Below are 25,853 nucleotides of genomic sequence, written 5' to 3'. Positions count from 1 at the left end.
GTGTTTACATGTCCTCTGAAAAATGCGAGTTTGTAAGCTGAACTACTGCATAAATGTTTTTGTCCCTAGCAATAGCTCAACATATCTGCAACATGCTATAAGGTTATTTTTACTGATACCAATCTTTAAATATTAGATTAAGTATAGTTATATGTACTTCTGCAAATATATATAGCAGATGTGTAAAAAAACACTATCACTTATGAAAATGTATTTCAAATTCACATGAAATTATCTTTTCTCCTCCTCCTCCTCTCTCTCTCTCTCTCTCTCTCTCTCTCTCTCTCTCTCTCTCTCTCTCTGCCTGCCAATTTTGCGACTAGCGAAGTGGCCCATTGGTAAGACACTGAGCTTAACATTTGAGAGGAATGGGATTCAAATCCACATCTGCAGAATTGCTTGAGACAAATAGGGATAATTCCCGTGAAAAGGACATGGAATTTCCATATTTTAAACCTTAATTTTCCTTCTTTTTTTCCTTTGTTCCTTCCTTCCTTCCTTTTCCCTGTGATAGCTTTCCCATAAGTCTCATGAAACAATATTAAGAAGCTGAATACTACAGTGATATTACTCACTTGCTACTGAATTTCTATTTTTGCTCTGTAATTATTATTATTATTGTTATCATCATCATGTTTTGGATTATTTTTTTATCTTTCCAAGATTCCGTACTTTTCCGAATGTGCGCTAGCAGTAACAGCATTTCTCCTCTTTTATTCACTATTATGCAAGCTTACTTCTATTCAACTGCTACAAATTAAATCAGGAGTAACTCTATCAGTTCTCCCTTCTATTCCAGTCTTGTATTGTTCGTGGAAAGAAAGATTGTTGGTATGCCTCTGTGTGGGCTCTAATCTCTCTGATTTTATCCTCATGGTCTCTTCACGAGATATATGTAGGAGGGAGCAATATACTGCTTGACTCCTCGGTGAAGGTATGTTCTCGAAACTTCAACAAAAGCCCGTACCAAGCTACTGAGCGTCTCTCTTGCAGAGTATTCCACTGGAGTTTATCTGTCATCTCCATAACACTTTCGCGATTACTAAATGATCTTGTAACGAAGCGCACTGCTCTCCATTGGTTCTTCTCTCTCTTTTCAATCAATCCTATCTGGTACGGATCCCACACCAGTGAGCAGTATTCAAGCAGTGGGCGAACAAGTGTACTGTAACCTACTTCTTTGTTTTCAGATTGCATTTCCGTAGGATTCTTCCAATGAATTTGTCTGGCATCTGCTTTACCGACGAATAATTTTATTTGATCATTCCATTTTAAATCACTCATAATGCCTACTCCCAGATAACTTATGGAATTAACTGTTTCCTGCTATATTGTAACTAAATGATAAAGGATCTTTCTTTCTGTGTATTCGCAGCACATTACACTTGTCTACATTGAGATTCAATTGCCATTCCCTGCACCATGCGTCAATTCGTTGCAGATCCTCCTACATTTCAGTACAAGTTTCCATTGTTACAACCTCGCGATATACTACAGCATCATCTGCAAAAAGCCTCAGTGAACTTCCAGTGTTATCCACAAGATCATATATATATATATCTAAAAACAAAGATCATGTGACTTACCAAACGAAAGCGCTGACACGTCGATAGACACACAAACATACACACAAAATTCTAGCTTTCGCAACCAATGGTTGCTTCGTCAGGAAAGAGGGAAGGAGAGGGAAAGACGAAAGGATGTGGGTTTTAAGGGAGAGGGTAAGGAGTCATTCCAATCCCGGGAGCAGAAAGACTTACCTTAGGGGGAAAAAAGGACGGGTATACACTCGAGAGCGCGCGCGCACACACACACACACACACACACACACACACACACACACACACACACACAAGCAGACGTCTTCAAAGGCAGAGATGTCAGTCGAGGCGGAAGTGCAGAGGCAAAGATGTTGTTGAATGACAGGTGAGGTATGAGTGGCGGCAACTTGAAATTAGCGGAGATTGAGGCCTGGTGGATAACGGGAAGAGAGGATATATTGAAGAGCAAGTTCCCATCTCCGGAGTTCAGATAGGTTGGTGTTAGTGGGAAGTATCCAGATAACCCGGACGGTGTAACACTGTGCCAAGATGTGCTGGCCGTGCACCAAGGCATGTTTAGCCACAGGGTGATCCTCATTACCAACAAACACTGTCTGCCTGTGTCCATTCATGCGAATGGACAGTTTGTTGCTGGTCGTTCCCACATAGAATGCGTCACAGTGTAGGCAGGTCAGTTGGTAAATCACGTGGGTGCTTTCACACGTGGCTCTGCCTTTGATCGTGTACACCTTCCGGGTTACAGGACTAGAGTAGGTGGTGGTGGGAGGGTGCATGGGACAGGTTTTACACCAGGGGCGGTTACAAGGGTAGGAGCCGGAGGGTAGGGAAGGTGGTTTGGGGATTTCATAGGGATGAACTAAGAGGTTACGAAGGTTAGGTGGATGGCGGAAAGACACTCTTGGTGGAGTGGGGAGGATTTCATAAAGGATGGATCTCATTTCAGGGCAGGATTTGAGGAAGTCCCGGAAAGTATCCTGTCACAAGTGGGGCACTTTTGTGGTTCTTCTGTGGGAGGTTCTGGGTTTGAGAGGATGAGGAAGTGGCTCTGGTTATTTGCTTCTGTACCAGGTCGGGAGCGTAGTTGCGGGATGTGAAAGCTGTTGTCAGGTTGTTGGTGGAATGGTTCAGGGATTCCGGACTGTAGCAGATTCGTTTGCCACAAAGACCTAGGCTGTAGGGAAGGGGCCGTTTGATGTGGAATGGGTGGCAGCTGACATAATGGAGGTACTGCGGCTTGTTGGTGGGTTTGATGTGGACGGACGTGTGAAGCTGGACATTGGACAGGTGGAGGTCAACGTCAAGGAAAGTGGCATGGGATTTGGAGTAGGACCAGGTGAATCTGATGGAGCCAAAGGAGTTGAGGTTGGAGAGGAAATTCTGGAGTTCTTCTTCACTGTGAGTCCAGATCATAAAGATGTCATCAATAAATCTGTACCAAACTTTGGGTTGGCAGGCCTGGGTAACCAAGAAGGCTTCCCCTAAGTGACCCATGAATAGGTTGGCGTACGAGGGGGCCATCCTGGTACCCATGGCTGTTCCCTTTAATTGTTGGTATGTCTGGCCTTCAAAAGTGAAGAAGTTGTGGGTCAGGATGAAGCTGGCTAAGGTAATGAGGAAAGAGGTTTTAGGTAGGGTGGCAGGTGATCGGCGTGAAAGGAAGTGCTCCATCGCAGGGAGACCCTGGACGTGCGGGATATTTGTTTATAAGGAAGTGGCATCAATGGTTACAAGGATGTTTTCCGGGGGTAACAGATTGGGTAAGGATTCCAGGCGTTCGAGAAAGTGGTTGGTGTCTTTGATGAAGGATGGGAGACACACATAATTCAAGCTTTCGCAACCAACCGTTGCTTTGTCAGGAAAGAGGGAAGGAGAGGGAAAGAGACCTTCTTCTAGAGACCTACGGTACACCGCTGCAAGGAGGGGGGCAAGTTCCTTTGCGTACTCTGGTCTTTCCCTCTCCTTCCCTCTTTCCTGACAAAGCAACGGTTGGTTGCGAAAGCTTGAATTTTGTGTGTATGTTTGTGTTTGCTTGTGTGTCTATCGACCTGCCAGCGCTTTCGTTCGGTAAGTCACCTCATCTTTGTTTTTTATATATATATTTATTTATTTATTTTGTGAATAGCAATGGTCCTATGGCACTCCCCTGCAGCACACCTGAAATCACTCTTACTTCAGAAGACTTCTCTCCATTGAGAATGACATGCTGCATTCTGTTAACTAGGAACTCTTCAATCTAATCACACAATTGGTCTGATAGTCAATATGCTCTTACTTTGTTCATTAAACGACTGTGGGAAACTGTATCGAACATCTTGCGGAAGTCAAGAAACATGGCATCTACCTGGGAGCCCATGTGTATGGCCCTCTGAGTCTCGTGGAGGAATAGTGTGAGCTGGGTTTCACACGATCGTCTTTTACGAAACCCATGTTGGTTCCTACAGAGTAGATTTCTAGTCTCCAGAAAAGTCATTGTACTCGAACATAATACGTGTTTCGAAATTCTACAACTTATCGACGTTAGATATATAGGTCTACAGTTCTGCACATCTGTTCGACGTCCCTTCTTGAAAACGGGAATGACCTGTGCCCTTTTCCAATCTTTTGGAACGCTTCGCTCTTCTAGAGACCTACGGTACACCGCTGCAAGAAGGGGGGCAAGTTCCTTTGCGTACTCTGTAAAATCGAACTGGTATCCCATCAGGTCCAGCGGTCTTTCCTCTTTTGAGCGATTTTAATTGTTTTTCTATCCCTCTGTCGTCTATTTCGATATCTACCATTTCGTCATCTGTGCGACAATCTAGAGAAGGAACTACTCTGTGAAACAGCTTTGGAAAAAGACATTCAGTATTTTGGCCTGTAGTCTGTCATCCTCTTTTTCAGTACCATTTTGGTCACAGAGTGTCTAGACATTTTGTTTTGATCCACCTACTGCTTTGACATAAGACCAAAATTTCTTAAGATTTTCTGCCAAGTCAGTACATAGAACTTTACTTTCGAATTCGTTGAACGCCTCTCGCATAGCCCTCCTCACACTACATTTCGCTTCGCGTAATTTTTGTTTGTCTGCAAGGCTTTGGCTATGTTTATGTTTGCTGTGAAGTTTCCTCTGCTTCTGCAGCAGTTTTCTAACTCAGTTGTTGTACCACGTTGGCTCTTTTCCATCTCTTACGATCTTGCTTGGCACATACTCATCTAAAGCATATTGTACGATGGTTTTGAATTTTGTCCACTGATCCTCAACACTATCTGTACTTGAGACAAAACTTGTGTGTTGAGCCGTCAAGTACTCTGAAATCTGCTTTTTGTCACTTTTGCTAAACAGAAAAATATTCCTACCTTTTTTTAATATTTCTATTTACGGCTTAAATCACCGATGCAGTAACCGCTTTATGATCACTGATTCCCTGTTCTGCGTTAACTGTTTCAAATAGTTCATGTCTGTTTGTCACAAGAAGGTCTAGTATGTTATCGCCATGAGTCAGTTCTCTATTTAACTGCTCAAGGTAGTTTTCAGATAAAGCACTTTAAAAAATTTCACTGGATTCTTTGTCCCTGCCACCCGTTATGAACGTTTGAGTTTCCCAGTCTATATCTGGTAAATTAAAATCTCCACCCAAAACTATAACATGGTCGCGAAATCTACTTGAAATAGTTTCCAAAATTTCCTTCAGGCACTCTGCCACAACAACTGCTGAGCCAGGGGGCCTATAGAGACATCCAATTACCGTGTTTGAGCCTGCTTTTAACTGTGACCTTCACCCAAATTAGTTCACATTTCGGATCTCCGTCAATTTCCTTTGGTACTATTGCACTTTTTATCGCTATAAACACGCCTCCCCCTTCACTGTCCAGCCTGTCTCTGCAGTATACATTCCAATCTGAGTTTAGAATTTCATTACTGTTTACATCTGGTTTCAGCCAACTGTCCATCCCTAGTACTATGTAGGCATTGTAACTGTTGATTAATGAGAGCAGTTCTAGGCCCTTTCCTATAGAGGCTCCTGCAGTTTACTATTACCACATTCATATTGTTATTCCCTGTTGCGTTTTGCCTACTACTACCTTGTCGTGTCTCGGGAGGCTTCTTGTCGGGCTTAGGGAGGGAATTCTCTAACCTAAGAAGCCCACATGTGCACTTCACATGTACTCCACTACCCTTGTAGCCGCTTCCTGCACGTAGTGCACGCCTGACCTATTCAGGGGGACCCTACATTTCTCCACCCCATCCGCCCTGTGGGTTTGGGGGTTAGAATAGGCCCGCGGTATTCCTGCCTGTCGTAAGAGGCGACTAAAAGGAGTCTCAACTGTTTCAGCCTTTAATGTGATGGTCCCCATTGAGGTTTGACCCCCATTTTTCCAAATTCAACAGAAGTACGAGCCTTTTGGGGAAGGACACCTTACGTGGTGCACCATGAGTCCTCTGTGCCCTCAGACCTTGGCACTTTTTATCATCTAGGCGTCATAACTGCACCCTCCATCCCTCATTTTGGGCTTACACACCTGATCATTTGTGTAAGTTGCACCCTTAGTGCGTCACCATCTGCACCCACGATCATTATGGACTACCCATGGCACCCAAAATCCAGCACGGTAGCCAGCCCGTTGTGGTGGGGTTGTCATGTACCCTCTAGGTTGTAGCCCCCTGACAACACAGGGATCATACTGCCGATGCCTGAGCTGACACCTCCCCACGTAAGCCAAGGAGTCGATGCTCGTCTCTCTCGGGCATCAGGACTCCCGGCAACGGCCATCCTGTCAGGTGACCTTTGCTGTGGCTGGGTGGCGCCTGTGGGGAGAGCCCCTGGTCGGAGTGGGTGGCATCGAGGCAGATGCCCTGCAATGAAGCGGGTGAAGTCTCAATCCGGTGGTCGCACGACCGCCAACGTCTCTAAGCGTGGTAAGACAGAATTTAATGCTGTGACATATAACCCCAAATCATTCCCTTCCCTAGCCACGCCATGGGAGGAACGTAGGGCTGCGGACAGACAGGAGCCGTATTCACCGCGATACCTTGTGTGCAGCAGAACCGATGGGGATTCGTTTTTGGGGACTAAGCTTCTCTTCTTTGTTCACCATCTTGAAGATAAGTTTGGGGAAGTGGCATCTGTTTCCAAAATGAGGAGCGGGGCTATTTTGATACAAGCAGTTTCATCTGCACAGTCACGGGCGTTACTCGCCTGTGAGAAGCTCGGTGACATCCCCGTTAACGTCACTCCCCATAAGTCCTTAAATTTGGTCCAGGGGATTATCTTTCATAAAGATCTTCTGCTACAGTCTGATGACAAGCTACGTGAGAACCTGGCACGACGAGGTGTGCACTTTGTCCTTCGTGTCTTTAGGGGGCCCAAGGATAATAGGGTCGCTACTGGTGCCTTCATCCTGGCCTTTGAGGGTGGCTGCTTGCCTGAGAAGGTCAAGGTCATGATCTACCGGTGCAATGTCAAGCCCTATGTCCCGCCCCCTATGCGATGCTTCCAGTACTGGAAGTTCGGACATATGTCCTCCAGATGCAATGCCAGCCCCACGTGTCGTGATTGTGGACGACCTTCACATCCTAATGTTCCATGTGCTCTGCCTCCCACCTGCGTTAACTGTGGGGAGCATCATTCTCCCTGATTGCCAGACCGTGCAGTCTACCAAAGAGAGCGGAAGACACAAGAAATTAAGACCCTGGACCGTTTAACTTACCAAGAGGCAAGAAAGAAGCTAGAACGGCTCAACCCCACATCTATGTTGAGGAGTTATGCTGCTGCAACTCTGCCGCCACCAGTTCCTGCAAAGACTCCCTTCTCAGTTGGCCCACAGAACAGTACAGTTACGCCTGCCCCCCCCCCCCCACTGGTAGGGGGGCGTACGTTATTCCGTACTGTACGCGTGTTTTTACACGTGACCTTGGTTCGGACTTAGTCTCTGGCGCCTCTGGGGCGCAACACGGGTCCTAGTATTACTAGACCCGTGTTGCTCAAAAATTCACTTCCGGTTGCGTAACCGCGCTGATAAGGACTGATAAGGCGCGCTGCAGGGGTCCAGCTGCGCTTCCGGTCTGAACGCCAACACCTCTCTCCGTCTTCTTCGACCTCTCCAGCGCATATGACACGACGTGGCGGCACCATATTCTCGCCACGTTGCATGGGTGGGGTCTCCGGGGCTCTCTCCCCATTTTTATTCAGAATTTTTTATCTGTTCGGACATTCCGCATTTTAATTGGCACATCCCATAGTTCACTTCATATCCAGGAGAACGGCGTTCCACAGGGCTCTGTATTGAGCGTGCCCCTTTTCCTTGTGGCCATTAATGGCCTTGCAGGAGCAGTAGGGTCATCTGTCTCACCCACATTACATGCTGACGATTTCTGCATCTTTTTCAGCTCCTCCACCATTAGTGTTGCGGAACTTAGGTTGCAGGGAGCCATACGCAAGGCGCACGCGTGGGCCCTAGCCCATGGGTTTCAATTTTCTCCTGCGAAGACTTGTGTTATGCACTTTTGTTGGCGTCGAACTGTCTATCCCCACCCTGAGCTTTATCTTCTGGATGCCATGCTCAGGGTTGTTGACACTTACCGTTTTCTGGGATTGCTGTTTGATGCCCAGCTTACTTGGCTTCCACATATTCGTCAGCTCAAGCATCAGTGCTGGCAGCATCTGAATGCCCTCCGCTGCCTCAGCAACACAACTTGGGGTGCAGATCGTAATACGCTGCTGCAGCTCTACAAAGCCCTCGTGCTGTCCCGACTGGATTATGGGAGTGTGGCGTATGGCTCCGCGTCGCCCTCAGCGTTGCAACTGCTGGACCCCGTTCACCACTGTGGGGTTCGACAGGAGCATTCCGCACCAGTCCTGTTAATAGCCTACTTGCTGAGGCTGGGGTTCCTCCGCTCCACATTCGGCGTCTACAACTCTTAGCCAACTATGCTGCCCACGTTCGTTGTTCGCCTCGTCACCCTAACTACCGTCTCCTTTTCGCTAATGCGGCAGTCCATACCCCACACCGGCGGCCTCGATCAGGCCATACGATTGGGATCCGTGTTCGGTCACTCCTTAGTGACCTCGAGTCTTTGCCTCTTCCATCTGCTTTTCAGGTCCACCCACATACACCACCTTGGTGTATTCGTCGGCCGCAGCTTTGGCTGGACCTCTCACAATGGCAAAAGGATTCAGTTCCTCCTGCAGTCTTGCGCCGCCAATTTCTTTCTCTCCTCGACGCATCCCGCGACTCGGAGGCTATCTATACAGATGGCTCGATGGTTGATGGCCGTGTGGGGTACGCGTATGCTCACGCGGACTATGTAGACCAGCACTCCTTGCCGGACGGCTGCAGTGTTTACATCGCAGAGCTAACAGCCATTTTTTGTGCCCTTGAGCATATTCGTACCAGCACTGGAGAGTCTTTTGTCATTTGCAGTGACTCTCTCAGTAGTCTACAGGCTCTTGACCAGTGCTACCCACGCCATCCCATTGTTGTTGCCATCCAGGAGTCCGTTCATGCTCTTGAACAGTGTGGACATTCAGTGATGTTCATATGGACCCCGGGACACGTTGGGATAGCGGGAAACGAACACGCCAACAAGTTAGCTAAAGAGGCCACCCGCAAACTGCCGTTGGAGATCGGCCTCCCGGCAACTGATCTCCGATCGGTGTTACGCCGTCGGGTCTTTGGGATGTGGGCAGACGAATGGCGCACTCTGTCTGCACCCAACAAGCTGCGGCGTGTAAAGGAGACCACGACCGTGTGGGGTTCCTCCATGCGGACCTCTCGCAGGGATTCTGTTATTCTCTGTAGGCTCCGCGTTGGTCACTCTTGGCTGACGCATGGTCATCTACTGCGTCGAGAGGACCCCCCTCATTGTCGCTGTGGTGAAACCATGAAGGTAGCCCATATATTGTTGGAATGTCCTCTTTTAACCGCCCTCAGGCAAACTTTTAATCTCCTGGGTGATTTATCATCTCTTTTAGGTAACGATGTCTCTATGGCAGATCGTGTTTTAAGTTTTATTCGAGCAAGTGGCTTTTATAGGTCCCTCTAATTTTATTGCGTCACCCTCTTTTGTGCTGTATCTTTTCCTTAGTTTTGTGTTGTAATTCGACTCCACCCTAATCTTTTAGGCTGGAGGTTTTAACGTGTTGCAGAGTGGGTGGCTCATCCTATTAGTTTCGTGATCAGCCCGCCACAGTCCTCTGCTGTGCAGTTTTAATTCCTTCTGCCTTTGTTCTCTCTGTTGGTTTTGTTGCTGTGCTCCATTTTCCGTCATGTTTTACCATTGACCATGGGGCTTTTCTTCCCCCAGAATTTTTATTTTAGAGCTTCGCCTGACTGGTGGAAAGTTTCACTGTGCTCTGTGTTTTTATGAAACAAGGGACCGATGACCTTTGCAGTTTGGTCCTTTTAAACTTTAAACCAACCAACCAACCATCTCCACCCCATAGCGGAGGTCGAGAAATTTGCACCCCAGATTTCTGAAGAATTGTCTGAGCCTCTGGTTTTAAGCCTTCCACTCGGCTCCAAACCAGAGGACCGCTATTGGTTCTGGGAATGATACTAGAAATAGTTAGCTCAGATTCCATCCCACGAGCGAGGCTTTCTGCCTTCACCAACTCCGCCAACTGCCTGCATGAACTGAGGATGACCTCTGAGCCCAGACGGCAGTAGTCATTGGTGCCGACATGAGCAACAGTTTACAGTCAGGTGCACCCAGTGCTCTCTACCGCCACCGCCAGGGCCTCCTCCATATCTCGGATGAATTAAAGCTTCCTAAAAGCAAAAACATGCGGAAAAAGAAGTGACAAGTAAGAAAAAGACAGTTAATACTTAAATTTATGTACCTTGCTGCACAGCAGATGTGAAGCAGACGGCAGTTAGAAAAAAATCCGGAATGCAGTAGGTCTATCATAATCATTTATTTGTGATGACAAATTTAATTCATTTAGTCTTCACAGCTGATGATAAAGCTTGAAGCAGTTGTGTTTATCATGCAGGCAGAGGAAAACTTTGCAGGTGGGACATTTTATGTGTGCCTTATTAGCTGAACACCCTGGAAGTCGACAGCGATTTTTGGAAACCAGTTGTGAAAATTGTGGTGGATGTAGAACATTTTTTGATCGAATGGCATCAGGATGGTGATCAATTCTAGACTTTGAATGCTTTGGTGCTGGATTTTTGAAGTCAGGATCATCATCAGATATCGCTTCAGGTTTGTGTGAATGCCATAGGTTTTCCTCAAACTTTTCTCTGAACTGGAGGCAGTCTAGAACGTCATTCTTCGATGTACCCAAGACAGCTTGATCATGTCTGTATTCTAGCTATAAAGCACAAATAACGAAATCAATGAAGTGCGTAATCACCCTTACAGTCCACTTCTTAGTTTTTGCACTTATTCTGTAATAGCTGATCAATCTGTCGAGAAAGTCAGCACCTCCCATATTTGAATTGTAGGTGCTTACAACTGTGGGACAATCTACTTGAATGTACTTTTTTTCTTTCCTGCACCAGCGGCAACATCTATCAACTGGGTTTACTCCTTCTCTACTGAATATGAAGATAGCAGGGAGATTGTCGAACCATTTCATTACACAAAGTTGGCCATCACTTCTCACTGATTGATCACTAGATCTCCTACCATTTTTCTCCATATCCTTGTCCAATGATAGTTTGGAAACTTTTTGAATTCTGGAGTTCTGTAATGTTCCAGTAGCTTGACACTCAGCTTCACTGTGCAGTTTGTCTAAAAGTGACTCCGATGTGAAATAACAGTCCATGTAAATGATCACTCCAGGAGGAAGAGTAGCTGTCAGTTTTATAACAGCCTTTCCACCTACATCAAAATTTTCAAATTGAGTGTCATTCACTATAGGATCACCTTTCACTTGGTAAAAGAAGAAATCTATAGGAAATCCAGCAGTTACAGCCAGTACAAAATTCTTTAATCCACAAGGGTTTGGTTTCAATTTTATGACTTGTCTTGTTGGACTGTGACCCCAAAATGGAATCATAAGTTCATCAACAGAAATATTAGTGGGCCTAGAGTTCAATCTACAGCCATTCTGTACACTTTCAAGAATAGGTTGTATTTTCCAAAATTTATTATTTTGTTTTACTTCGAGGGACACTTCACCATCAACAAGTTTCAGATGTTTTCTAGTTGTAAAATATCTGTCACGGCAAATTTTTTTTAGCAATACCTTCCACCCTACTCTTTTTGGCCCAATACGTCCTAATCCTAAGATAGCACAAGTATGACATCATCACTGTTGCAGAGATAAATCCTTTCATTTCAGCTACAGTACATTTCAGTTCTCTCCCAGTATTTTTAAGATACCTTCTGTTTGTATACTCGGTAAGGATGCTAAAAATATTTTCTGGCCGATATTTACTCACGTAGTCATGAGGTGGTAAGTTCACACTGATTACCACTTGTTCATCATGTTCAGATGCAGGTGGTTAAAGGGAAAAAATCCAAAGTCTTCTTCCAAAATGTCCTGTCGGTGGTAGATTGAATAGAGCAGATTTTTTCTGACCTGCTATTGTTCCTGTCTTCAGCTTCGTCTTCATCTTCGTTAGCTATATCTGATTCCTGTTCGTTTCTGACATGATAGTCTGGATCTGTATGGATATCATCATCATCACACCTCATCAGAGAGCTCCAATTCACTAACATCTCCATCAAATAATTCATTTACAAAATCTTCAAATGCATTTGAATTGGGGCAAAAAAAAAAAAAATTGTAAAATTGTTCACCTGTAGATCACAATTTCCTGAAACATAATTAATATTAATCTAATATTCACCACAGAATATAAAATGAACAATTAAAGTATTACTTTTGTAAAAAAAAAAAAAAAAAAAAGATGAAATATATTTTGTTGACAAATCACGTTACACATTGCACTAAGTCCTGGTGTCCCTTACAGGCTACACTCGAATTTCAATACTTTTTCAAAGACGATTGTAAAATTATAATTTTAAATAATTATTCTCTGACTATTCATTTACATTATCCCATATATGTTGTATTGATTAAAATAGAATAAAGTAGTAATAAAATACTTACAAAGAGCCTCTCCTCTGACCCACTTTCTTCTGTCAGCCATTTTCTATTCTGGCTGGCAACAATGTGATTCAACACAACAATGATGAACTGCTATTGCAGGAGGTTCTGCCATCTCTGAACTTCCTTCTAAAACACTTTTTAGTGTTGCCAAAATGATAAGAGCTCGGGGAAAAATTTTCAAATAATGCTACATGTTATGTCCCCCATAGGGGTCACCAGGACTGAGGGGTTAACATAAAATATTTAACACACAAACTCATTGGTAAAGCAATGAACATTTGAAGCCTGTTTCTTACATTCTTCAATCTGGAGTGAGGCACTGGTTGTATACTAAGTGAATACAACAGAATTCCAGAAAGATGTCCATACAATGACAACCAACTGCCAGAAGCTTTCATAATGTTATATTTTCACCAGCATTGTTAAGAATATATTTTATCTAAGCATACCAGTCAAAAACTTAGTACCCCCTGGAGGCCTCACACAAACGCTGTGTAATACCATCTCTTGTGGTAATAATGGTCTCAGTGTAAAGAAGAAAAAGAGTTCCCAAGTTTCTTCAGGTATGCCGTATCCAGCTGCAGCCACTCATTGATGGTAGTTGCTGTAGAGCTACCAAATTGTGCGGATGTCAGTTGCTGTGTTTCACCCACTGTCCCATATTGTCCCAAATGGTTTCAGTGTAATAAAGATTGGATGATTTAGCAGGCCAGTTGAGTTGTGATATGATGTCTGAGTGTTGGTCAAACAAGGAATGTATACATACTATGAGCATGGCTGTCATTATCTTGGAAGATGGAAGTGTAGGCAGCATGCTCATTATGTAGATGTAGAAGAGAGTGCAACACTTAGTCACCACGAATGTTGAAATAAATATCCTGATTCACGTTCACGGTATCTTGAATGAGTGGACCCAACTCATTGTACATTGTAGAAGGGGGGGGGGGGGGGAGGAGATCTAACTGGCCAGAACTTCACCCTCCACTGTCTGTGAATCAAACACCTCATTGGACCATCAGTGCACTTGATGCCTTACGCCATTTGAAGAATTAGTCACAACTCTTCAAAAATGTGTGTGTATGTTTTGTCTATTTTTGACAAAGGCCTTGTTAGCCAAAAGCTTATTTTTGTGACAATGTTTTTGTTGTGCCTATCTGCTACTCAACATCTCTGCTATATGGTGAGTAGAAACTATCCGTTGCGTATGATTGTTAAATTCAATACTGAATTTTTAATTGTTTGATTTTTCTGTTTATATCTGTATTTTATGTTTTTCGTTTGGATTCCTCTTCCTTTTTATTCCACATTTATACCTACTGCATTGCTGCATGCATAGAATCGCCTTTCTTATTTACCTCTCTCAGGCCTGCGCTCCCCCCCCCCCCCCCCCTCACCTGTTTGATTGCCTTGTTTCTAGTTTCATTAAGTAAGGCTTGTATCTGATCCATGTGGATCTGTGGATGTTATTGGCACAAAAGTAACATTGAGTGAACTGTCTGTGTTCATTCCCAGAGTGTGTGCACAGTGGAAGAACTTGAGCGAGGTCTCATCCAGCAGTCGGCAGTGTCTTCAGCTTCTAGCCAACCACCTCCACCAGCAGCTGTGCTGCGTGTTGAAGACATCGAGCGGGAGCTTACTATGTCATCTGGACACAGTAATAGCAGTGGCAGCAGTGCAGGACACTCGTCTGTTACTACTACTAGTCCTGCTGCTGGGCCAATTGCTCAGCCTACTAGCCCTCCTCAGGTTCCACAATTTCCACCTCCTCCAATAACTGTGCAGTCTCAGGCAAGTTTTACCTTTAACTGAAGTTATTTGCAGAATTTGAATAACTTTAAACTTTTACTAAATAACGTGTTGTGAAATTGTAGGAAGCTGTTCGTGGTACCCAGGCAACTCTAGGGCGGGGCATAAGTTTCCCCCCACCAGTGTTAGGACTGACTCGAGCAGCAAGTCATCCGAATGGCCCTTTTGTGGTGCCTCCACCGAGAGTAGTTGCACCACCTCCTGCCCAACCACCGCCTGGTATCCACCCAGTGCTGTTGCACCAGGCGAACCACCGACTAGGTGAGTACATAAAAAAAAATGCTTTGTGTGTGTGTGTGGGGGGGGGGGGGGGGATGCAAGAAATGATTACATTTACACATCAATAACACAAGTGGTTCAGAAGTTCCAGGTATTGACCCATGCTGAAATACCCACATTTGGATGTGTTTTAGCTTCTGGTTCTGGCATCCAGTCAAGTGTACAGATGGCGAATACTGTCCTGGGATACATTATACCACTCTTGCTCAACCTGTTGACATAGTTCCATAAAGAGTTGTTGGTTGACAAGTTGCATGAGTCTTTTCTTGTCCCATCATATCCCACACGTGGCTTGGCTAGCAACAAGTCCAGAGATCATGCTGGCCAGGAAGTTACTGCATGTCTTGCAGAGCATGTCGAGTTCACTGGCAGTGTGTGGGCAAGCATTATCTTATTGAAATACCAACTCACCTCCCTGTTGCAAGAATGGCAAAAGAATGAGTCTGACAACAATCTGCATGTACCGAGCACTGGTTAGGGTCCCCTCCAAAAACACTAAAGATTAATGTGAGTTGTAGCTTATCATACCCAGACCATTAGGCCTGCGGTGGGGCCAGTGTCTCATGGACAGATGCACTCTGTGAGACAGTGCTCACAGCTGCATGTTGTATGCACAAATGATCAGCTGACCATCACTTGTGTGTAGGCAAAATGTGCTTTCATCATTGAAGACCAAGGTACGCTATTCGATCTTCTGGGTGATTCTCTGACGGCACAAGTTGAGCTGTGCATATGGATGCTGTGGCGTGAGTGGAAGATGGGCTAGAAGTGTGTGTACGTATAGTCCCATTGCTGACAATCAGTTCAAAATAGTTCATGTTGACATGTATGGCCTCACAAGCCCTCTTATCTGTGCTGTTGTTGCTGTATGATCTGCCACTGCTGTCCTTACAATATGAGGACCCTGGCAGGCGTCTGTGCTGTGTGGACATCCCAAAACCTCACCTGTGCATGTGTGAAAGTTCATGTGATCACTGAAAACTCATGTGGAGTTCTCCGAAAGGACCTTCCCGATCACAGAAGGCCACAACTTGTCTCCTTTCAAACTCACTCAGCTGGCTGGGGAAACAAGAGTGCATTTCTCTGGCTTGGTTGCCTGCTTGCTTCAAACATTTACACCACATTGATTAGACACAGATGTTGCTCTGGTAGCCATGGCACTACCCAATCTGTTGGCAGACGATTTTGAAACTATTATCAGTACTTCCACTACACCCAGGTGGCACATGCTGTCATCGTATCAAAATTGACGTCATCTTTCCAAGTGTGCTGATTCCCAGTAATTGTGTGTGTGTGTGTGTGTGTGTGTGTGTGTGTGTGTGTGTGTGTGTGTAGGGGGGGGATGGGGTGGTGGGAGGGGGGGGGGGCGTATTCCACCTACCTTCCCTCGCCCCCCTCCCCACCCCCCATAAAAAATGATTCACTTAAGTACTATGTCACTGTTCTTTCCTTACTTTGAGGCATACAGTAGAAGTATTCCAAAGTTGGGGAAAGTTATAGGGCTAATCTAAGAGATGGGCAGCTGAGTTCAAATGGCATCCAACTCTACTTTGTCCACATGAAAACTGTACCTGAACTGGAACCACATATGATAACATCGAGAAAGAGCTCAGTGTGATACTGGACAATTGGAATTTAATGTGTATCAAAATGAAATGGATAGAGAGCTACTCACCACACAGAAGAGGTATCGAGTAACAACTAGTTCATTGAAAAGAGTCTGCAAGAGATTATCAGCTATTGGACTAACAAGTAAATATCTGGTCTGACATGTTTAACCTTACCCTAAATTTTTTTAATACAAGAATAATACACTGAGAGAAAAGTACTGTCAGAATTTTAGTTGCTCAGATGCACAGAAAGTATTTTCAAAGAAGATTGAAGTTACTCATTTTTTTCTGCATGGAGAATAGCTTATAACAGTGATTTGTACAGCCCTTCTTGCCGATCACATGAATATGTGAATGAGTGAAAGCAACCATGACAAGATAACATAGTGTGAAAGTCCAGATTGCACAAACATCTATTTTAAGCACCTTAACCAGTTCAGGCATGTCACACTATTTTTTTAATAATCTACATTTTGTATTGGCAGCTAAACTGTTGGAGATGTAATTCTTACAAATGTGATCAGGAGAGGGGAAAAAAACATGACAGTGGTTGATGTCTCATTGCAGAAATGGAATATTTCTTACACATATATCATTTTACAGTGATTTCTGTAGCACAGTTCATATGATAACATTTTAATTATACTTATAATGAAACACTTTTTTGTTTATTCTCTGAGGTAATTACAAAAATGTGAAGTGCCTATCAAATGGTGAAAACAAATATCTTCCTTACACAAGACACACCTAACAAATGAAAAGCTAATCTATTCAGACATTTCATGGTAATTACTAGTTTTGTTCAGGCAGAACTGGGTTAGAGCAAGAAATGGTCCCAGCTATTGTTCTGCATTTTCTGCTGAGTACCAGACATACTTAATCAAATTCAGAAAACATGGCACTGCAAACTGATAATGCACAAATGACCAGTTTAAGACTACTGTTCTGTTGAGAAACCTGAAATGACAAAGAACTGTAAGAGATTATATAGTCCAACAGTTTCCTGAAAATTACTTTCCACTGTCAAAAACATTCTTTGTCAATTGGTTGAATGACATTAGCTGTCCCATGTGGAATCAGTATTATATCAACAGCCCTTTTGTCGTCCTCCTCAAAGACAGTTGGTCATTGTTTTATTACAAATTTATCAGCAGCAGACCTGTGAACCTCTCTACCTTTCCAGGTACAACTTGGAACACTTCATTTGCCATTCCTGCTACCCCCTAGTGCTTCTAGCTTGTTTAGTCCAGTATTTTATGGTCAGCATTGCCAAAAATCTTGGGAAAGTCTAAGAATATGCTTGTACAGTGTAATCCTCATCACAAGCTTCAAGTATCACTTTTGTGTGACTGTAATAGCCAGTATTCCACTTTTCCCACTTCAGAACCCAAACTGTGCTTCATTGAAAAGGTTGCATTTATTCATGTAACTCATTAGTCCACCTTTAATGATTAATTCACCTATTTTTGAGAATGCTGGCAGTAGTGAATCTGGCCTATTGTTTTCAAGATTCTTCACATTACCTTTCTCTAGCATGTTTAGATACTCGAGAAAAGTGCCCTAACTAAAGGAAATCATTATTATGTTAAGAAAGCTTGTATGCTGTCTATTTGTGCCGTGAGTGCAGAGACTGGAACTTCATCTGTACCTGCTGACTTCTTATTTTTTAATTTCTGTATTGTCTTCCTGACTTCTGGCTCCGCTGTGCAAAACATCATCATTGTGCTTGTAGTGTAAGTCATTGTGTGTACTACATGTGTTTTAGGAAGATTTTGTTTGCAACTTTTTTGCATTACCAGAGAATTAGTCATTTACAACATTTGCCAATTCCTGACAGTTTTCTATTACTCTAGTCCCATCTTTTGATTTGTATGTTACTACAATTGCATCGGCTTATTCCAGTTTCATTTTTTATGACATGCGATATTACTTTGTTTTTATCTTCTACATTATATTTTATTTTGCCATTGAATGATTTTTGCAGCGAGCGGTACCCTTCTCTGTATCTTTTTTTATACCTGTGATAGTGATTTAGGAACTGTGGTTTAGTGTAGTGCTTTTGCAAGAAACTGATAAATTTGTGTCTGGGAGGCCTTTTAATATCTGCAGTTATTCATTCTACAGGGTTGTTGTAGTTAAATTTTTGCTATGTGAGTCAGTGTAGATGGAAAACTATTTACTGTGTGGACACCCAACGTAAAAGATTCACTTAAGTACTATGTCACTGTTCTTTCCTTACTTTGGGGCATACAGTAGAAGTATTCCAAAGTTGGGGAAAGTTATAAGGCTAATCTAAGAATTGGGCAGCTGAGTTCAAATGGCACCCAACTCTACTTTGTCCACATGAAAACTGTACCTGAACTGGAACCACATATGATAACATCGAGAAAGAGCTCAGTGTGATACTGGACAATTGGAATTTAATGTGTATCAAAATGAAATGGATAGAGAGCTACTCACCACACAGAAGAGGTATCGAGTGACAACTAGTTCATTGAAAAGTGTCTGCAAGAGATTATCAGCTATTGGACTAACAAGTAAATATCTGGTCTGACATGTTTAACCTTACCCTAATTTTTTTTAATACAAGAATGACGTTCAGACTGTGTGCTGCAGGATTTGTGTAGTTAGTAGTGTTGGAATCGTGACTTGCTGTTAGATGCTGGTACTGGTATGACAATGTTGGAGTGAAACAGAAGCATTGCTGTTATAGTTATAGTCTGTAAAATGGCTGTGGACAAGTTGAGCACGGCTGCACTTGTAAAGCTGTTTCATCAAAATAGCAGCAGCAGTACTGCTGATCTTTGCAAATATCAACACAGTAAAGGAATACAGAGATGTCTTATTTCCAGACTGGGCTTGAAGAATATGTTTTGAAAGTTTGGATTGACTGGTAGTTTGGAAACTGCTCCTGGAAGAGGCTGACACTCATTTGCACCACAAGTTGTTGAAGTTATTGTTGCTATGGCTGAGGATGCTGTACGCAATATGTTATCTTCAAGCAGTATATGAGCTGTGTCATGACAGCTGAACATTCCATGGTTCGCCATTCAGAAAGTGCTGCAAAAAACTTAGAAATGATATCTTTAATGCAGTTCTAGACTGCAATGGATGCAGATGGTTGTCGTATTGAGCAACGTTTGTAACCTGGAACTTAATCATGGTATGCAGTTAACAAATGTTAGCCTCTCATGTGAATATTTAAATATGTTTCTTTCAGTGGTTTATTCATCAGTCCTCTCCCGTGTGGCCTTGCAAATGTTTCCACGAAGTTTCAAAAATGGTTCAAATGGATCTGAGCACTATGGGACTTAACTTCTGATGTAATCAGTCCCCTAGAACTTCGAACTACTTAAACCTAACTAACCTAAGGACATCACACACATCCATGCCCAAGGCAGGATTCGAACCTGCGACCGTAGCAGTCGCGCAGTTCCAGACTGTAGCGCCTAGATCCGCTCAGCCACTCTGGCCGGCTCACGAAGTTTCATTATCCTATAACCACTTGTTTTTCATGGGGGCCCTCTCAGGTAGTGAAAGTTTAATTACAACCACCCAGTATTTTCTGTAAGTGTTAATGTGACTACTTTTGGAAATATGTCATTGAAAATTAAACAATGGAAAATCCAGCATGGAATGTAACACTATTATGAAAACGAAAGTTGCCGTTTACCATATAGCGGAGATGCTGAATGGCAGATAAGCACAACAAAAAGACTGTCCCAAATAAAGCTTTTGGGGTTAGACGGTGGGCAGGGGAGAGGTGGGGGAGGGGGGAGTAAGTAGCGGAAAATGAGGAAGATTGAGTGTGATGATGAAATGATGGCTGTGAAGTGCTCGAATGGGTACAGGGAAGGGACTGGATGGGCGAGGATAGACAGCTTCTTGGTTGTCATGCCGATATAGAATGCAGCACAGTGGTTGCAGCTTAGCTCATAGATCACATGACTGGTTTCACAGGTAGTCCTGCCTTTGATGGGGTAGGTGATGTTCGTGGTCAGACTGGAGTAGGTCGTGGTGTGAGGATGTATGGGACAGGTCTTGCATCTAGGTCTCTTACAGGGGTATGAGCCATGAGGTAAGTGGTTGGGAGCATGGGTTGTGTAAGGATGGATGAGGATATTGTGTAGGTTCGGTGGATGATGGGATACCACTGTGGTATTGCGTAGGTTTGGTGGATGGTGGAATACCACTGTGGTATTCCATTGTCCACTGAACCTACACAATATTCTCATCCATCTCTACACAACCCCTGCTTCCAACCCCTTACCTCATGGCTCATACCCCTGTAATAGGCCTAGATGCAAGACCTATCCCATACGTACTCCCACCACCATCTACTCCAGTCCAGTTACAAACATCACCTATCCCATCAGAGGCAGGGCTTCTTGTGAAACCTGTCATATTATCTAGAAGCTAAGCTGCAACCACTGTGCTGCATTCTATGTAGGCATGACAACCAGCAAGATGTCTGTCCGCATGAACGGCCACCGACAAACCATGGCCAAGAAACAAGTGGACCACCCTGTTGCTGAACATGCTGGCAAACATGACATCCTTCATTTCAATGACTGCTTCACAGCCTGTGCCATATGGATCCTTCCCACCAACACCAGCTTTTCTGAATTGCGCAGGTGGGAACTTTCCCTGCAATACATCCTACGTTCTCGTAACCCTCCTGGCCTCAACCTTTGTTAGTCACTGTTCTCACCCATCCAGCCCCTTCCCTGTTCCCATTCCAGCACTTCACAGCCGCCATTCCACCATCACACTCATTTTCCGCTACTTACTACGCCCTCCCCCCCCCCCCCCCTCCCTCCCTCACCTCTCCCCTGCCCTCCATCTAACCTGCCGCACTTCACTGTCCGCCATCCCTACTGTACTATCCCTTCCCCTCCCCGCCCCAGCTTCCTCCTTACCCCACCCCATTTGCCACTCCCATCATGCAGTGGTGCTGCTGCTCCCAGTGTGGTTTCAGTTGCCTGAGACTGTGCAGTCCATATCCGGATATGGGTGTGTGTGCGAGTGTATACCTGTCCTTTTTTCTCTCTAAGGTAAGTCTTTCCGCTCTCGGGATTGGAATGACGCCTTACCCTCTCCCTTAAAACCCACATCCTTTAGTCTTTCCCTCTTCTTCCCTCTTTCCTGATGAAGCAACCGTTGGTTGCAAAAGCTTGAATTTTGTGTGTATGTTTGTGTTTGTTTGTGTGTCTTTCGACCTGCCAGCACTTTCGTTTGGTAAGTCACATCATCTTTGTTTTTAGATATATTCAATGTAAATAACTGTTATAAACTCATTTTCTGTTTGATGATGCAGGGATACAGTAGTTTAAGAATTATCACATGTATCTTTGTGTAATGTATAGTTACATATTTTGTGACAAATTTACTACCTCTTTGGAATATGTTAGTTTTGTTGTGGCCGTGGGTGTGTAAATTTGAATGTATGTGTGGTTTGTGCATGAATGTGTATATTTCTACTAGTAAAATACTATTTCTAATGTACTTCCAACTCCCCCCGTAGTGGTGCTCCACTGCCCACTCAACCTCCACATCATCCTACTCCATCCCTATGCCACTGACACCTCCAATCCCCTGCCACAGGAATCATATCACTGTGGAAGACCCAGATGCAAGACCTGCCCAATCCACCCACCCACCCGCCTACCCAGCACCACCTGTTACAGTCCTGTCACAGTTTTATACTATCCCATGAGAGGCCAGGCCATCTATGAAAGCAGTCGTGTTACATTCTGGTGAAAGCAGTCGTGTTATATACTGGCTCTACTGCAACCACTGCACATTTTACATTGGTATGACAACCAACCAGTTGTCAACTACAAACAACCAGGTGTCAACTAGAATGAATGGTCACTGCCAAACTGTTGCCAAAATCAAGATGGACCACCCAATGGCACAAGATGCAGCAGAGCACAACATTTAGAGATTTCAGCGGCCACTTGACAACACTTTCCAACTGGATCCTCCCCACCACCAGCAGCTTTACTGAGCTGCCCAGATGGGAGCTATTCTTAGAGCACATCCTTCACATCTGTAACTTTCCTGGCCTGAGCCCAAGGTAACTTGCTGCCTCCTCACCCCCCACAAAATAGATTGTGTGTGTGTGTGTGTGTGTGTGTGTGTGTGTGTGTGTGTGTGTGTGTGTACACACGTATACGCCATCCCCAGCCCCAATATGGCCACCCAGTTTGGGTCCCCATATCAGCTAAGTTGTAAGCTGTTATCTCATGCCCTAGTCTAAGAAATTGGGTTTCCAGTCATCTGTCGCCTACCCCTGCTACCTGCACCCCTAGCTAGTACAAAGGCTGCTCCCCAGCAACTGTCTTTGTTATATATGTTATTTATTCTTTTATGACACATTGTATATCCTTGAGGATCTTGTTACTGTGGAATTTTGGAACATAAAGCATATCTAATCTAAACAAACATTCTACTTCATCATTTTGATGACAGGCAATCAAAATTATTTAAGCTCTGTGCAGATTTGATCAGTCCTTTCACTAGAAAATCAATATTATAATTCTATCAAAATGAAAATTCATTTGAGAGAGCTACAGACTTATGGGACAGGGTTGCTGACCAGTAAACCAGTATCAACATTGTAATCACCACAAACAGTAACTGCTTAACTCTCATATAATTCTCGCAACTCATTCTAATTGCCTTGCATGACACAGTGGTTCTGACATGTATGCATCTGGAGAGTTTCTCAACATAATCCCGAAAAATCTAGAGCTGATAATTTAAATTCTAGTTTTGTACGTGCGTTCACATCTGCAGTAAAACCAGTTTTACTCTTCATGATGGCATACATGAGAGTACAGCTAATACTTCTTATTACTCACATAAGAGGGGCATGAAAGGGAAGCAGTTGTTGGGAAGGCAGTGAGACAGGGTTGTAGCCTATCCTCGATGTTATTCAATCTATATATTGAGTAAGCAGCAAAAGAAAAATTTGGAGCAGTAATTAAAATCCATGGAGAAGAAATAAAAACTTTGAGGTTTGCCAATGACATTGTAATTCTGTCATAGATAGCAAAGGAAGAGCAGTTGTACGGAATGGGCAGTGTCTTGAAAGGAGGATTTAAGGTGGACATCAACAAAAGCAAAAACAGGGAATGTAGTTGAATTAAATCATGTGATGCTGAGGGAATTAGGTTAGGAAATGAGACACTTAAAGTAGTAGATCAGTTTTGCTATTTGGGGAGCAAAATAACTGATGGTGGTCGAAGTAGAGAGGATATAAAATGTAGACTGGCAATGGCAAGGAAAGCTTTTCTGAAGAACAGAAGTTTGCTAACATCGAGTATAGATTTAAATGTCAGGAAGTCATTTCTGAAAGTGTTTGTATGGAGTGTAGCCATGTATAGAAGTGAAACATGAATGATAAATAGTTTGGACAAGAAGACAATAGAATCTTTCAAAATGTTGTGCTGGAGAAAAATGCTGAAGATCAGATGGGTAGATCACGTAACTAATGAGGATGTACTGAATAGAATTCGGGAGAAGAGGAATTTGTGGCACAACTTGGCTAGAAGATGGGATCATTTGGTAGGACATGTTCTGAAGCATCAAGGGATCACCAATTTAGTATTGAACTTGACTAGAAGAAGGGATCGGTTGGTAGGACATGTTCTGAGGCCTCAATGGGTCAGCAATTTAGTATTGGAGGGCAGTGTGGAGCATAAAAATCATAGAGGGAGACCAAGAGATGAATTCACTAAGCAGATTCAGAAGGACATGGGTTGCAGTAGAAACTTGGAGATGAAGAAGCTTGCACAGGATAGAGTAGCATGGAGAGCTGCATCAAACCAGCTCTGGACTGAAGACAACAGCAACAAGATGATCAACTAAAATGTTATATGCTACCTTAGCACATAGACATAATTCAGAATACCTGCATCTGCTATTGCACTGTTTCACTTGTTGTTTGTTCTGAGTTGTGCTTCCTTCGAGAACTTCGAAAAACAGTGTGCAAGTCAGATACAGTTTTGCCATAGGGATTGTTGATATTTGCTTGTGTCTCGTGATTTATGAAAATTTTTGCTAATGATTTGAGCATATTTGGAACCGTGGAAGTATTCATGAAATGTTTGCAGAACGCATAATACAATGAATCATTAACATAAAAATTGTGGCTTTTATAATCAGACGTTTAAAACCTCTTCCATGTTATGATTTGTCTGAACGAGTCATCCAACATATCAGGGATTAGTTAATAACACTTTCATGATGATGAAAACTTGGCAGTGTCTGCTCTGTTCTCCCACTGGTGTGATGTAGTGCTGACAGCGGCCCCTTTTGTTTCAGGTTCAAATCCAAACCTCTTAAGATTCATACCTCCACATTTAATGGGCCATCCTGGTACTGTTGGGAAAAGCCTACAAGTCTTTCCAGGTGATAATGGATTGCTGAGAAATGTGCCACACAGGGGGCCAAATGTTCAATTTCGTCCAGGGTTTCCCGTAAGTAGTAGATATAAGTGCTGTCTTATTGTCTGCTGAGTACAAACTGTTCATTGATGAGATTACCATTCATCTGATGTTTTTGTGATGGGACAATAGAAGTAAAAAACACCCACTCAATGTCTGAATCTCTGTGGGGAAGATTTCCTGGGATTTCTGAGGCTGCTATTTCATAATTTTGTTCAAATTGATCATGACTATGGTCAGAACTAGAAAATTTCATCAAAATTGCCAAATCTTCCCATAAATTTCATTTTGTCCAAATATCTGGCCATATGCTGGCTTCTGTTTGCCTAGTCAACTAAATGTCTCTGCAAACACTGAAGCAACAAAAAGTAACAATAATCACCCTTAGTAATGTTCCCCCTGTTATTCACTTTTACAGATGCTTCATTCTGCGTTAAATAGTTGATAATCATCATTAAAAAGTATGGCATTTTGTACAGTCTCTTACATAACTCCTAGTTAACTCTTTGAATAGCTTTACCATCATAAGCCGCTTTCATGGATGTCTCATAAGGATTTATCAAATTGAGACTAAATTGCCAGTAGAGCTTCCACTTGGAACGTACAGTGAAACCCAACTTTTAAACTTTTCTAGGGACTTCAAAAAAATGGCGTAAAACGTGATAAAATGTAAAATTTTAAGCTGTAAAAGCTTTTAAGATGTAAAAGTTACGCCTAGGATACCCCCTTGCACTTTATGTGTGATATATGTACATAAGTCATCAAAAGACTTGTCAGGGACTTGTTTATTATCTAATAAAGGTTTATTATCTAATAAAAACAGCTGATGTAACTGGAACTGATAACTGTCTGGGAAGTAGGAACTCAATTTCATGTCATAATCGATGTTTTGGAAAGTTTGCAGCTGCCATTCATTATTTAAATAATGAAATACTGCGCTAGTTATGTATTTTTTTCATGCTTAGCACAATGCGTTTCGAGAATTTTTTCTCATTTTCAAGTGCAAATATGTACACAAGTATTTTGTGTGGTGTTTGAATATGTGTTATTTTGCATCTCTTGCACTGTAGTCATCTTTTTGAGGTTATCAGGTACTTT

General features: G+C 43.3%; 1 protein-coding gene across 1 annotated transcript in view; it reads left to right on the top strand.

Moving 5' to 3' along the window:
* LOC126419538 (protein PAT1 homolog 1) overlaps positions 1–25,853 on the top strand; it is a 110,560-nt gene that overhangs the window by 31,253 nt on the left and 53,454 nt on the right. The window contains exons 5-7 of the mRNA XM_050086728.1: positions 14,120–14,395; positions 14,479–14,674; positions 24,634–24,788. Of these exons, the coding sequence (XP_049942685.1) occupies positions 14,120–14,395; positions 14,479–14,674; positions 24,634–24,788 (627 nt within the window). The remainder of the gene's footprint in view (positions 1–14,119; positions 14,396–14,478; positions 14,675–24,633; positions 24,789–25,853) is intronic.

Source organism: Schistocerca serialis, chromosome 9 (genome assembly GCF_023864345.2).
Source record: "Schistocerca serialis cubense isolate TAMUIC-IGC-003099 chromosome 9, iqSchSeri2.2, whole genome shotgun sequence".
Taxonomy (NCBI): Eukaryota; Metazoa; Arthropoda; class Insecta; order Orthoptera; family Acrididae; genus Schistocerca; species Schistocerca serialis.
Note: the sequence above shows the minus strand (reverse complement) of the source record. Positions and strands in the feature narration are given on the sequence as shown.